A 13,167-nucleotide genomic window follows, 5' to 3' on the forward strand; every position below is an offset into this window, starting at 1 on the left:
TTCAGCTGAGCAAAGGGCAGAAGGGTCACCATCACAAGTCCTGAGAATTTCTTTAATGGGACCCACTCTCCTCAGGTTTTGAAAAGCATCTATCTCAAGGGAATAGCACTCTCTCGAGGATGACTGCCATCTACATGTCTATCCCCCAGACCGAGCTTCAGGGAGAGGGGGAATCACAGGTCCGGCTGTGACAGCTAGCTCCTGGTATGCGAGGGGCTCAATAGATATATGTGGGAGGAATAGATGGAATTATTCAGACTCCCTCCCCATCCTTGAAGCTCACCTTCCTTTCTCTCTCTTTTCAGGGAATGGTTATGACAAAGCATTAGAGGACCCAGAAACGTCTAATGGGATCAGTTGTGGAATAGACAAAGCTGGGGGAATAGACAAAGCCCTGGCCAGGGCACTTGTGGCAAAAGTTGTATTCTTCAAGAAGAGAAAGATTAGGAGTTCTTGGTGGACCTCATATTGCTGGGGATGTGAACCCAGGAGGGAGGAGGCAGAGATAACACCAATGTTCCATACCCTGGCCCCCTGATGGGCCTGGGCACAGCCGGGAAGGGCACTCAGCCAGCCCCCGTGGCAGTGGCTGCACCTGGAGATCTTATCTGGGCTGGCTGATGTGTGGTACTGAGTCATGGAACCTGCGGCCTAGGTAACAGTTCTATTGTTGAAATGGGCCCAGGGGAGGGGGTGGAGTGGGTGTCTCTAGTTTGCCACCAGCACAGACATCATCACCACTCACACTTCCTGTCATCCCTGGGTCACATTCATGGTCACCACTCATCTCCGATCCTGTCACTCATTTGTCACCCTCACCGTCATCCCTGCATCACAACCACTGGCCCTTTCTTAACCATGGTTTCACTTGACCCAGTTCCCATCACTGTGTTACCTTCCTCAGCATGCCACCATCCCTGTCCCAGCCCCATGCCCAAGGCTGTCGTTATCTGAGCCTGCCCTGTCTTCTTTATCAACTACCTCTACCCCAACCCTGTCACTGGCTAGTTCCACTCCCATCTCCCTTGTCACCTTGATGTCACCACCTGTCCCTGTCATCCTCATCACCTTGGTCACCACACCCCTCACCCCCTGTCCCAGTCCCCATCATCTCTAAGTCCTCTGGACTGTCATCAGCTTCCACCATCCCCTCTGTTGATTCACCAGCACTGCCCATCTCTGCTTCCCCCCTCACTATCATCAACATCCTCCTTATCTCCAGCCACTCATATAGGTCTCCAAATGGGCTTTTCCCTGTGGTGTAGACGTCCTCCACATGTGTGCACCTCAGAGCCTGTACCCCTGCCTTTCCAGCCTCTGGCCTCCACTGGGCTTCCTTACCTGGAGTTGCCACATTCCTTGCCTTCACACTCTGCCCTGGCACTCTGCTTCCTTTCACCCCTATGTTAGCTGGACTCTGGGGCTAGGCACTTATTACCAGGCTTTTGAAAGAGTACTGGGTGGAGGCCTTGCCAGGAAGCCCTGAATCCTCTCTACCCGCACCTATGACATTTGGGCAGTGCTTCCATCCAGCCTGGATCTAAAATCTCCATTTATTAAATTGACTAACATTTCCCTTTTTAGAATTCCTTGATGTCCCCTCAGACTATTACCTCTCCCTTATGATACACTTTCACGGCCCCCAGTACTTTGACATGTAATACTTATGATCCACTACTTATTCATATAGTCATGTGTTTAAGACCATCTTGCCCACCAGACAGGACACTCTGGGAAGGCAGTAACTGTGTTTATCTCGGCCACTGCCAGGTCCCCAGAGCCTGGCACAGTGCCTGGCTTCTTGTAGGGGCTCAGCAAATGTCAAGTGAATAAATACTACTTATTGAGCACTTAATAGTGCCAGACACTGTGGTGAGTGCTGTACACCTATTAACTTGGTTATTCCTTGTCATATTATGGTATCCCTTTTTATTTTATTTACTTTTGAGCATTGCAAGGGCTTTTTAGCTGATTTGGCACAAGTGCTTTTGACAAAGTTCACGAACAGAAGCACATTTCCAATTACTCATCAGAAAGTGAGGACACTTAAGAGAAAGCCAGTTACTCATAGAACAAGGAAAAACACTTTCTTGTAATTAGGGCAAAGAGAATTACAGCTTGTAATGTCACCTCTTGATTTCATCTTTATTATCTCTGAGGGAAGTAGAAGAAGCTGGGGGCTAGGATTGGGGGTGAGAGGGATACCTGAAGAAGATCCGTTCTCATCTCTGGAAAGCAAAAATTAGATCCTCACCTTACACCATAAAACTGATGGTTTTAAGAGATAAATATATAAAGGGTTAAAATAAAGCTGCAGACTTCAAGCTGTATTACAAAGCTGTAATCATCAAGACAGTATGGTACTGGCACAAAAACAGACACTCAGATCAATGGAACAGAATAGAGAACCCACAAATGGACCCACAAGCATTTGGCCAACTAATCTTTGACAAAGCAGGAAAGAATATCCAATGGAATAAAGACAGTCTGTTCAGCAAGTGGTGCTGGGAAAACTGGACAGCGACATGCAGAAGAATGAACCTGGACCACTTTCTTACACCATACACAAAAATAAAATCAAAATGGATGAAAGACCTCAATGTAAGACAGGAAGCCATCAAAATCCTCAAGAAGAAGGCAGGCAAAAACCTCTTTGATCTTGGCTGCAGCAACTTCTTAATATATCTTCGGAGGCAAGGGAAACAAAAGCAAAAATGAACTACTGGGACGTCATTAAAATAAAAAGCTTCTGCACAGGGAAGGAAACAATCAGCAAAACTAAAAGGCAACTGATGGGATGGGAGAAGATATTTGCAAACGACATATCAGATAAAGGGTTAGTATCCAAAATCTATAAAGAACTTATCAAACTCAACACCCAAAAACCAAATAATCCAAGTGAAGAAATGGGCAAAAGACATGAATAGGCACTTCTCCAAAGAAGACATCCAGATGGCCAACTGACACATGAAAAAATGCTCAACATCACTTATCATCAGGGAAATACAAATCAAAACCACAATGAGATATCACCTCACACCTGTCAGAATGGCTAACATTAACAACTCAGGTAACAATAGATGTTGGTGAGGATGTGGAGAGAGAGGCTCTCTTTTGCAGTGCTGGTGGGAATGCAAACTGGTGCAGCCACTCTGGAAAAGAGTGTAGAGTTTCCTCAAAAAATTAAAAATAGAACTACTCTATGACCCAGCAATTGCATTACTAGGAATTTATCCAAGGGATTCAGGTATGCTGGTTAGAAGGGGCACATGCACCCCAATGTTTATAGCAGCTATCAACAATAGCCAAAGTCTGGAAAGAGGCCAAATGTCCATTGATGGATGAATGGATAAAGAAGATGTGGTATATATATATATATATATATATATATATATATATATATATATACACACACACACACACACACACACACACTATGGAGTATTACTCGACAATCAAAAAGAATGAAATCTTGCCATTTGCAACTATGTGCATGGAACTAGAGGTTATTATGCTAAGTGAAATTAGTCAGAGAAAGACAAATATCATGTGACTTCACTCATATGAGGACTTTAAGATACAAAACAGATGAACATAAGGGAAGGGAAGGAAAAATAATATATAAACAGGGAGGGGAACGAAACATAAGAGACTTTTAACTATGGAGAATAAACAGGGTTACTGGAGGGGGTTATGGGCTAAATGGGCAAGGGGCATTATGGAATCTACTCCTGAAATCATTGTTGCACTATATGCTAACTTGGATATAAATTAAAAAATAATAATAATAAATAAATAAAAATAAAGCTGGATGTTTCTTATATTCTTTGTTCCAGTTATTTTATTCCTGGGAATTTAATTGGAGATGTAGACCAAGGCTTTGTCCAAATATCTTCATTGCAATGTTATTTATACCACTGAAACATTAAAATACAAATACATATTTATGCATGAAAAAAATGAAATATAAAACTTCAAAGTTGAAGACAAACTGAGTACCCAACGATAGAAGACAGATGAAATAAAGTATGGTTTGTCTCTTAGCTACTGAAATCATGATTCTGAAGAGCTCATTATTCTATAATCATGGCATTAGGTGAAAAGGGCATTATACCAACAGGCTTATATAGAACTGTTTTCAATTATGTCAACAGAGTACTTAGATCAAAGAGTGAAAAGGAGCAAAAGGGTTAATAGGTGTTGTGTTGTTTCTGAATTGTGAGCAATTTGCTTTTATTTTTTGTAGTTTTCACATATCTTTGATAGGCATTATTGCTTTGATAATAAAACCTATGCATTTGTAAAGACAACAACAACAAAGAGGCAAGAATAATGTTTTATGTGAAAGCGCACATACTTTATAACCCTCTATTACTTTTTTTAAGTTTATTTATTTAGAGGAGGGGGGTGCACATGTGAGCAGGGGAAGGGCAGAGAGAGAGAGAGAGAGAGAGAGAGAGAGAGAATCCCAAGCAGGCTCCATGCCCAGCGCAGAGCCCCCTCAATCCCACAAACAGATCAGGACCTGAGTCGAAATCGAGAGTTGGATACTTAACTGACTGAGCCACCCAGGCACCCAACCCTGTATTACTTTTTGATTTACTAGATTGTCAATCCTATGAAGCCAGGTCTTGTCTGTTTCTTAGCCCCAGGCCTGAAGGAAAGAATGATTGGCAAAGCGTGATGGAGTTAATGAAATATATATATATATATTTTTTTCTTTTTCTTTTCTTTTTTTTTTTGTCACATCTCTCACTAACTGTCATTTCAATTCTTCAGAGTAATCCCTCCTTACACAGAAAGAGTGTTTTGGGGGCTGCCTTGATCTGCAAAATCATAAACCTGACACATGTGAAGGCACATTGAAGAAGCGATGTGAATTTGAGAAATTCTTATCAGAAATATGAAAATAAGACCTGATTATGCCCTAAGTCTGTTCCTCCTCCTTTGTTCCCCTTTGTTCAGACAGGGCCACTGCCCTAGCGAAATCCAGAGTCACCCACACCTCTTGCTCCTGCATTCCCATCGTCAATCACTCCTCAGCATCCTCGCTGAAGCTCACACTCCTTTTCCATCCCTAATGCTACTCTCTTTGTTCCAGCCACCATATCTCCTGCCTTCATCAAGCAGCTGCCTCCTAACCAATTTCTCTGCTCCACTCTTGCTCTTCCCACCCAAATTCATGCCTTCTGAGCTAAGCTTTCTAATACACTAATATAGCCTGCCATTCCCCTGTTTACAGCCCTTCAGTGGCCCCCGCATCACTCTCAAGAGCAAGCACAAGATGGTTCAGGATCTCAGGCCAACCACTATCATCACCGCACTCCCACCCTATCCAGCCACACAGAATTTTGCTGTTGGCAGTACCCAGGCTCTCTCTGGACCTTTGCCTGGGTTGTCTCTTCTGGGGGCGGGGTGGGGGAAGGGGGGTGCGGGGGGTGTGTGCTATCCTTTCTGCCTCACACTTCTTTTAATTGGCTAACTCCTTCTCACCTCTCAGTTGTTAGATGTCCCTTCCTCCAGGAAGGCGTCCTTGATGCCACCTCTTCTCAACTCCCACAGGCTTCTGTGCTTATTATTTCTCATATCTGCATTGTACCTTCTTATTTTACTCACCAGCTTCTGTATGTGGCATGTAAGCCATCCAGCTCTGGGACTGTGACTTTTTCTCCATGGCACATCAAGGCACCTCACACTTGGTAGGGTTTCCATGGCTGTTGATGAATGAATGAAAGAATGAATGGGTAACAAATAAATCAAGTACTCTACTAGGAATTGGTTAATATTTCAGATATGCTCTGAAGTAGAAAATCAGAAAAAGATGTCCTAAGAGGACCTATAAATTCTCCAAAGGAATTTAAATTGTCTTATGATCTAAGAAATAATGTGAATCTGATAGTCTAGAATGCGGGGGTGAATCTGGAGTTGGGAAAAATGGTGTGGGGGGAGGGACAGTGGGAATGGCACACCCCATCTGGGGGAAGTATTTTATTACCAACATTGTTTAGAATTACTGCTGATGGCAATGAGAAGACTTTTAGTTTTCTGACTACTTTAATCTACTGACTAAAGTAGTATTTTAGTCAGTATTATTGTTTTTAAATTCTCTGCTGTTGACGCACCCTTATCGCTTGTCCCCAGGGAGCACTGCTTCCACGGGTCCCCATTTAGTATGCCACTGGTAAGAAACCCTGATTACTAGGTGAGCCTGTCTTCTTTCCTCCCCTTAGCACTGAGCTGGGGGTGATTTCAGAGGTGTCCAACCTCCAAAACTCTGCTGGGCAAGTTTGTCCTCTACCAGAGGTGGGCCCCACCTGTGACTCCTCTGACACTCCCAGATTCCTCACTGGGGCCCTCTGGGTTTGCAGCAAGGAGACAGGGATAGGAGACTATGCATAGGGTCCAGCCCCTGCTCGAGTCCTGTCCCTGACTAACACCCCTGAGGCCTTGGGCTGGCTCTTGGGGCCCACACCCTCAATTCCCTGTTGAGTTTCACTTTGCCCATTCATAAAACTGGGGCATTTGGTGACCTGGGTCCTGGGGTCCTTCATGGAACTTCCTAAGCTGAGGAAAGGATGTCAGCCATGGGTATGATGGGAAGTTGCCCCCTCAGGCTCCCTCTTTCTCTTTCTCTCTCTGACCTGAGACATTCCACCAGAGGGGACTCACTGGGTTGGGTGTGTCAGCCAGCTGGACAGCAGACAAGTCTGGACAGGTGGACAGAGAAGCTTGGGCTCCAGGATAGGGTGTGTGCATGTGTTGTGTAGAGCGTGTAGATGAGGTATATCCCAGGCAAAGGTCAAGGATGGGAGAGGTGGCTCCAGCAGGCCGGCTGCCCTCACTCAGTGATGGCCTTCAGGAACTGCAGAGACAGAAGCTGGGTTGGGCTAGGCTTCTGGCTCTGCCATGGGGCTGGGGAGGGGCTGGGGGGTGGAGAACAGCTCTTTGGTGAGTTCACTTCTAGGGTGGGAGCCAAGGTCCATTTCTGGGAAGGAAAGGAGGTATCATGAAAGCAGGTGGGATTCAGGTTAGACTGTAGGAGGGGCAAGTGATGGTGGATCAGGGAGCATGAGGTGCCTCCTTATTTGGGCTCCTTCCCAGGAGGGAGGGGAAGAGCTGTACCACTTAGCTCCTCCACGAGAGTGAGGACTGTCTTGTTAGGAGGCAAAGCAGATGGACAGGATGAGCTGGGGAACAAGGTAGCATGTAGCCTTCAGCCAGGGTTGGGGCAATTCATAGCTCAAGAGGAAGCCCTGGGACATCTAAGGCTTGGGTCAGACACCTGCCAGCCCTGGATCTCAGTTGTTCCTCAGTGAAATGGGAAGAATCTCCTTGGGGTTTGCCTATCAAAGACAAAGTGTCCCCTAACCTGGTCACTGAAGACCAGGGAGTCTCTGTTATAAGTTACTTCTGAAGTCCTGGAAGCTAAGAGAAAACTCAGCTGAAATTTGGGCTGAGTGGGGGTACGGATAGGGGAGGCTGGACCTTTTGGGGGCAGAGTGGTGCATTAGCATGCAAGTAGCCAGATCAGACATGCTCATCAGAAAGCTCCCAGGACAAGTAGGGAACATTCTCACCTTTCCTTCCCAGACATTCTGAGTCCCTGGATTAAGACCTCTCATCCCCAACTTCCCTAATCTTGTCTCTTCCCCAGTGTCCCTCTGCAAGGCTCCTCAGCTCCTCCTCTTTCATTCCACGAATATTTATTGAGTGTCTTCTATCGGCCAGGCATTTTCTAAGCCCCAGGGATTCAGAGGTGAACAAGATTGTTGGTCCACATGCTCATTCCCTCCCTCCCTACCCAGAGGGAAAACAGGCTTGAAAATAAGTAAGGTAGCTTAGCCTTCACTGACCATGAAAGAGAGAAGCTCACATGGCTGCAGGGAACCACAGGAGGCCCCACATCCAGCCTGGGAAAGGTCAGGGCAGAGTAATGGATCCCTGAGTCTAGAAGGGCCTGTTGGCGTTTGCCAGGGAGGCTGTGGGCAGAGGTTCTGGAGCCTCCCCCATAGGTTCACAAGAGCCAACTGTTACGTTTTCAGGAATTTTGCAAACTGTTTACTACACACAGCCATTATTAAAAATTAAATTAGGGAGGCCTGGGTGGCTCAGTCAGTTAAGTGTCCAACTCTTTGTTTCAGCTCAGGTCATGATCTCACGGTTTGTGGGTTTGAGCCCTAAGTCGGGCTCTGCGCTGGCTGGCGGCATGGAGCCAGCTTGGGATTCTCTCTCTCCCCACCCCCCCTGACTCTCCCTCACTTGCGTTGTCTCTGTCTCCCTCAAAATAAATAAATAAAGCTTTAAAAATTAAATTATATAAATGTATAATTATGCAAAATTTTTAAGTGTTTATTTTTGAGAGAGAGAGAGCACGAGTGGGAGAGGAGCAGAGAGAGAGGGAGACACTAAATCTGAAGCAGCCTCCAGGCTCTGAGCTGTCAGCACAGAACCCCACGCAGGGCTCAAACTCACGAACTGAACTGGGAGATCATGACCTGAGCCAAAGTCAGACGCTTAACTGACTGAGCCACTCAGGCGACCTGTAATTATGTAAATTTTTAAAAACAAAGGTAATAAACTCATCACATTCTAATTGTTACTGCATTTTACTATTGTGCATACTCCTGAAGTTATTTATATAAATTGTATCTTTTATTTAAAAAAAAAGTTTATTTACTTTTGAGGGAGGGAGGGAGAGAGAGAGAGAGAGAGAACAATCAAGAGAGGGGCAGAGAGAGGGAGATAGAGAATCCCAAGCAGGGATCTTTCAACTCAGGTCATGATCTCACAGTTCGTGGGCTCGAGCTCCATGTCAGGCTCTGCACTGTCAGCAGAGCTTGCTTGGAATTCTCTCCCTCCCTCTTTCTCTCTCTGCCCCTCCCATGTGCACATGCTCTCTCTCTCAAAATAAATAAAAAACAAACTTAAAAAAAAAATCTTGTCATGTCTGTAGCCACTACATTGTGAATAACACAAAACCTTGAGGAAACATTCTTCCAATGTTTGAAAACTATCATTCAATTCAGCAAAAAAGATCACTTACATCATTGGCAAGTAAGTAAAGTTTCAACACATGTCTTTGTTCTTTTACTTTTGTCTTACCCTTTAATATAAATAAAAATATCAACCAACATTTATGTTAGAACTATACTCATTAGTCAATGATGTGAAGACTTTTTTTGAATCAGATAGTAATCAAGCATTTGTTCATGGTCAGATTTCGTCAAATCCTGGATGAACTGCAACCGAGTAAACTACAGATATTAGAGTGGGCAAAAATTAAAGAAAGTATTACATAAAGTAATTGGCATTGTAGAATTTACCATAAAGGTCACTGTATACTTTAGTGTTATTTGTAAATTGTGTTATTTTACAGCTTTATACCAATAGCATTTATAATAAACTTCTGTATGTATATAGATGCACACATTTTTTCCTGGAGAGCCAGCTGTTAAGCATTTAGCAGCACATCACAGGACAGAAAGTTCTGGGAAGAGAGGACCCAGGGGAGTCCAGGTGCTCAAGGCAAAGTGAGAGGGGAGATGGTGAGGCTGGTGGATGTGAGGGGCCTTTTGAGCAGGGCTAGGGAACCACACACCATCCCGAAGGCCATGGGAGCCATGCAAGGGTTTTGAGTACAGGACAGACCCCTTCAGATTTGTGTTTAGATCATGTTGACAGCTGCGTGAAGACTCCATTGTTAGAGACAGATGATAAGGTGCTGAATTTGTGGAGGGAGAGAGAATAATAGGAGCAAACTCTCAGCACTTAGTATAGGCCAGGCCCTCTCCTAAGCATTTGTTGTGTGTTATTAACTCATTTAATAAGTTGCAACAACCTCATGGGGTAGACACTAGTGTCTTCTTTTTACAGATGAGGTGACTAGGGAATAGAGAGATGAAATAACTAGCAAGCAGCAGAGCTGGGATTTGAACCCAGGAATCTGGCTTCAGAGGCCATACTCTCAACCACTATACTTCACATTTTCAGACTAGGAAGATAGTGAGGCCTAGAGTGAGGTTTCTGAATCTTGATGCACACACAAAGTTGACCAGATATTTACAGACATGCCTGGGATATATTAGGAGCTTGATGAGAGTCTTCAGACCAACAGGATTTGAGTTAGTCATAATAGATTATGAGGAGCCAGGGGAGGTAGGCTTTACCAGCTTCCTCCCTTTGCTGGGTGATACACTCACCCAGAGGTGAGAAACTTCCAGTTCTCTGTTTGTGGACTGCCCTACATCCTCAGAGAGCTCCCATTCTCAAGGACAGACCCCTGAGCAGGAATACCCAGGTGGGAGAGGGCAATAGGGGACAGGGATTGCCTGGGCCCAGAGTGCAGCTCTTGGCTCAAGCGTATGCAAGCTAAGAGTGAGACCTGTGAATTATCACCGATAGGGAGGGCTTCCATAGACAGAGCATAGGTAGAGGCCTTGGGTTCAGACAGGGGAGAGGAGAGAGGATAGGTCCTGCTACCATCCTGGTTTTCCCCACAGGGCATCTGTATTTAATAGCAGAAGTTTGACTATAGCCCTTGAGGCACAGTGACAGGCGGCTCAGCTGCAGACACATATATTTTAAAAAGTATTTATGGAGAGCCTGGGTGGTTCAGTCGGTTAAGCATCTGATTCTTGACTTCGGCTCAAGTCATGATCTCACGGTTCGTGAGTTTGAGCCCCGTGTCAGGCTCTGTGCTGCTGCTGGTGTGGAGCCTGTTTAGGATTCTCTCTCTTTCTGCCCTTCCCCTGCTCTCTCTCCTTTTCTCTCAAAATAAATAAATTAAAAAAATTATATATATGTATATATATAATTTTATATATATGTGTGTGTGTGTGTGTGTGTGTGTGTGTGTGTATGTGTGTGTGTGTAATTGAAATTTGAAAGGAGTAGAGGTGTCTTTCTGTGGAAGTGGAGGACTGAGGGTTGCTGGAGGCTGGTGGCAGGCCAGGCCTCACATCGGGTGTTGGTTCCCTGAAGCCACATCTGTCAGCTTAGGGCTTCCCATCCTGCTGGCTCAGCAGGTTCCACAGGTTGGCAGGTGACTCACCCCCTCACCCTCATATGACCCTGGTCCATGAAGGGGCAGGGGGCCTATAGAGTGGAACACCTACCTGTGTGTTCATCTATGTAGGGTATATGCTGTGTTACATGCTTGAGTCTGAGATGTGTGCCCATGTCTGATTGTACATACAGGCCAGTAGGTCCCTGAACACAAACAGCCCATGTGGGTTGTGCAAAGTTGTAGGCCATAGGTGTGGAGGGTGGGTGCAGTAAGAGGCAGGGGTGATGGGTGAACTCATAGCTCTTCCCAGAACACATGTGCATGGGTGCAGGTGTCTCCCTGAAAGAAGAATGTAGCTTCAGAACCTGGTGAGCCATCAGAGGAAGCCTGGGTGGGTGGCAGGTGAGAAGGGTTCTCTGATGACAGCTTATCCTCCCCAAGGAGGGCTTGGCTAGACCAGCTGGCAGGGCTGGGCATTCTAAGCCCATGGTGACAGGAGTGGTTTTCTCTAAGCTTATCCCTTAAGCCCCTGGCTGCAGGCCATGGTGGCTCCCTCGTGTTAATCCTGAGAGGGCATGCACCCCACAGACCACATAGGTAGGTCAGGAGAAGTGAGTGGGACAGGTGGGCATCAAGCCAGAGCTTTCTTTCTTCCCCTCTGCAGGCAGTAAGGACTGAAGGGTCTGAGTGGTGTACAGTCTGGGGATATGAGGAAAGCATGTCAATCCCAGGTTGCCCATGCCCTTGGTTAGGGTGGCGTTGTGTGTGCTGGCGTGCAGTGTGCGTGCATATCCACGTCTGGGTGTGCTGGCCCCTGCCCCAGCGCCCAGGGCCTGGTGCCGCCTTTCCATCATGCCCCATGATCTGAGAGATGCTTGAAGTGGGACAAAGAGTCTGGGCTAGCAGCCAGGAACCCTCACTTCTACTCCAGGCTTTTTCTTAGTGACTTTGGAGATCTCCCTTTACTTTTTCTGGGGCTCAGTTTTCTCACTGTAAAATGGGGAGAGGCCATAATCCCTGCAGGGCCACCCCTCGAGGCTGTTGGGTGACAGATGCTAATGGAGGTGTTTGAAAAGTTTGCAAGGCTTGGTCCTGGGGCTTCACAAGGGGAAGGGTGCCATTCCCTGTGTTGTTCAGCTGAAGGACTAGGGGTTGAAAGCAGGTAACCTCCAGGGGGACTTGCATTCTGCCCTACAAGGGGTGTTCAAACCTCCTGGAGAAGTGAAGTGTTCAGAGTTCTGGGGCTGAGATTCAAAACCAATTAACACTACAGGACACGACCTGCCCTTGGTGAGGCTGGGAAAGTCTGTCTACCCATCCCTGCACCTCCCAACCCTTCTTGCCTCCTGGGGGTGAACAGCAGTGCTCTTAGACTAAGGTTGGGAATATGCCTTCTCTCATATTCCACACCCCCAATCCCCTCTCTGTCCTTACCTCCAACTTGCTGTCTTTCAGGCTCACACTTCATGAGTTCAGAGTTTCCATCCTGGGCTGTAGGCTTAGCCAGAGCAAACAGACAGCACTAAAGTCAACAAAACAAGGAAGGTGCGACAGGTGATGTGGAAAACAAAACTTGGAAGCCACAGTGAAGGTGTGTGGGCTGGGCAGGACACAGCAATGTGTCTCCCCTCAGAGTAGCACCCTAGTTCTAAGGCTGGTCATGCCAGTCTCTTGTAGGGTGTCTGAGGAGAGAGCTCATGGTGGTGCCTCCAGGGGATTCAGGTCAAAGGAGTGAAGTTAAATCTTCAGCAGGGGATGCTAGTGCCCAGACTAATGAATGTTGTAAAAAGGATGTGGTGGCTAGGGAGAGGGGGTGCTTCTGACCCTCCACCCCACAGCTACTACTGCTGACTCACAAAGCGAGAGGCTACCTGGGGCCAGGGTTGTGGGTGGAAGCAGGCAGGGAAGGAGTAAACAGTCTGGAACAGGAGCAGGATTGAAAAGTTCGTGGCTCTCTGCCCTGCTCTAGCTGCTCGCCCCAGGACTCAGGATGTTGGAGCCGCAAATTCTGGGATTCCCAAAACACACCCCCTTGCCCCACCCACAGGTATAGTCCTCCTCCCTGACAACCTATTTCTCTCCCACTCAGGGAAAGGGGAGCTCAGTTCTCTTAACATATATCTGTTGTGCACCTATGCACACTTTGCTGTGCAGGCTGGGGA

General features: G+C 46.4%; 1 protein-coding gene across 1 annotated transcript in view; it reads right to left on the reverse strand.

Moving 5' to 3' along the window:
• LOC113593661 (uncharacterized) overlaps window positions 1-13,167 on the reverse strand; it is a 30,585-nt gene that overhangs the window by 8,610 nt on the left and 8,808 nt on the right. Inside the window, exons 2-3 of the mRNA XM_027039294.2 lie at window positions 12,440-12,527; window positions 5,617-5,714 (exon numbers count right to left, since the gene is read on the reverse strand). Of these exons, the coding sequence (XP_026895095.1) occupies window positions 5,617-5,714; window positions 12,440-12,527 (186 nt within the window). The remainder of the gene's footprint in view (window positions 1-5,616; window positions 5,715-12,439; window positions 12,528-13,167) is intronic.

This window comes from Acinonyx jubatus, chromosome D4, assembly GCF_027475565.1.
Source record: "Acinonyx jubatus isolate Ajub_Pintada_27869175 chromosome D4, VMU_Ajub_asm_v1.0, whole genome shotgun sequence".
Classification (NCBI taxonomy): Eukaryota; Metazoa; Chordata; class Mammalia; order Carnivora; family Felidae; genus Acinonyx; species Acinonyx jubatus.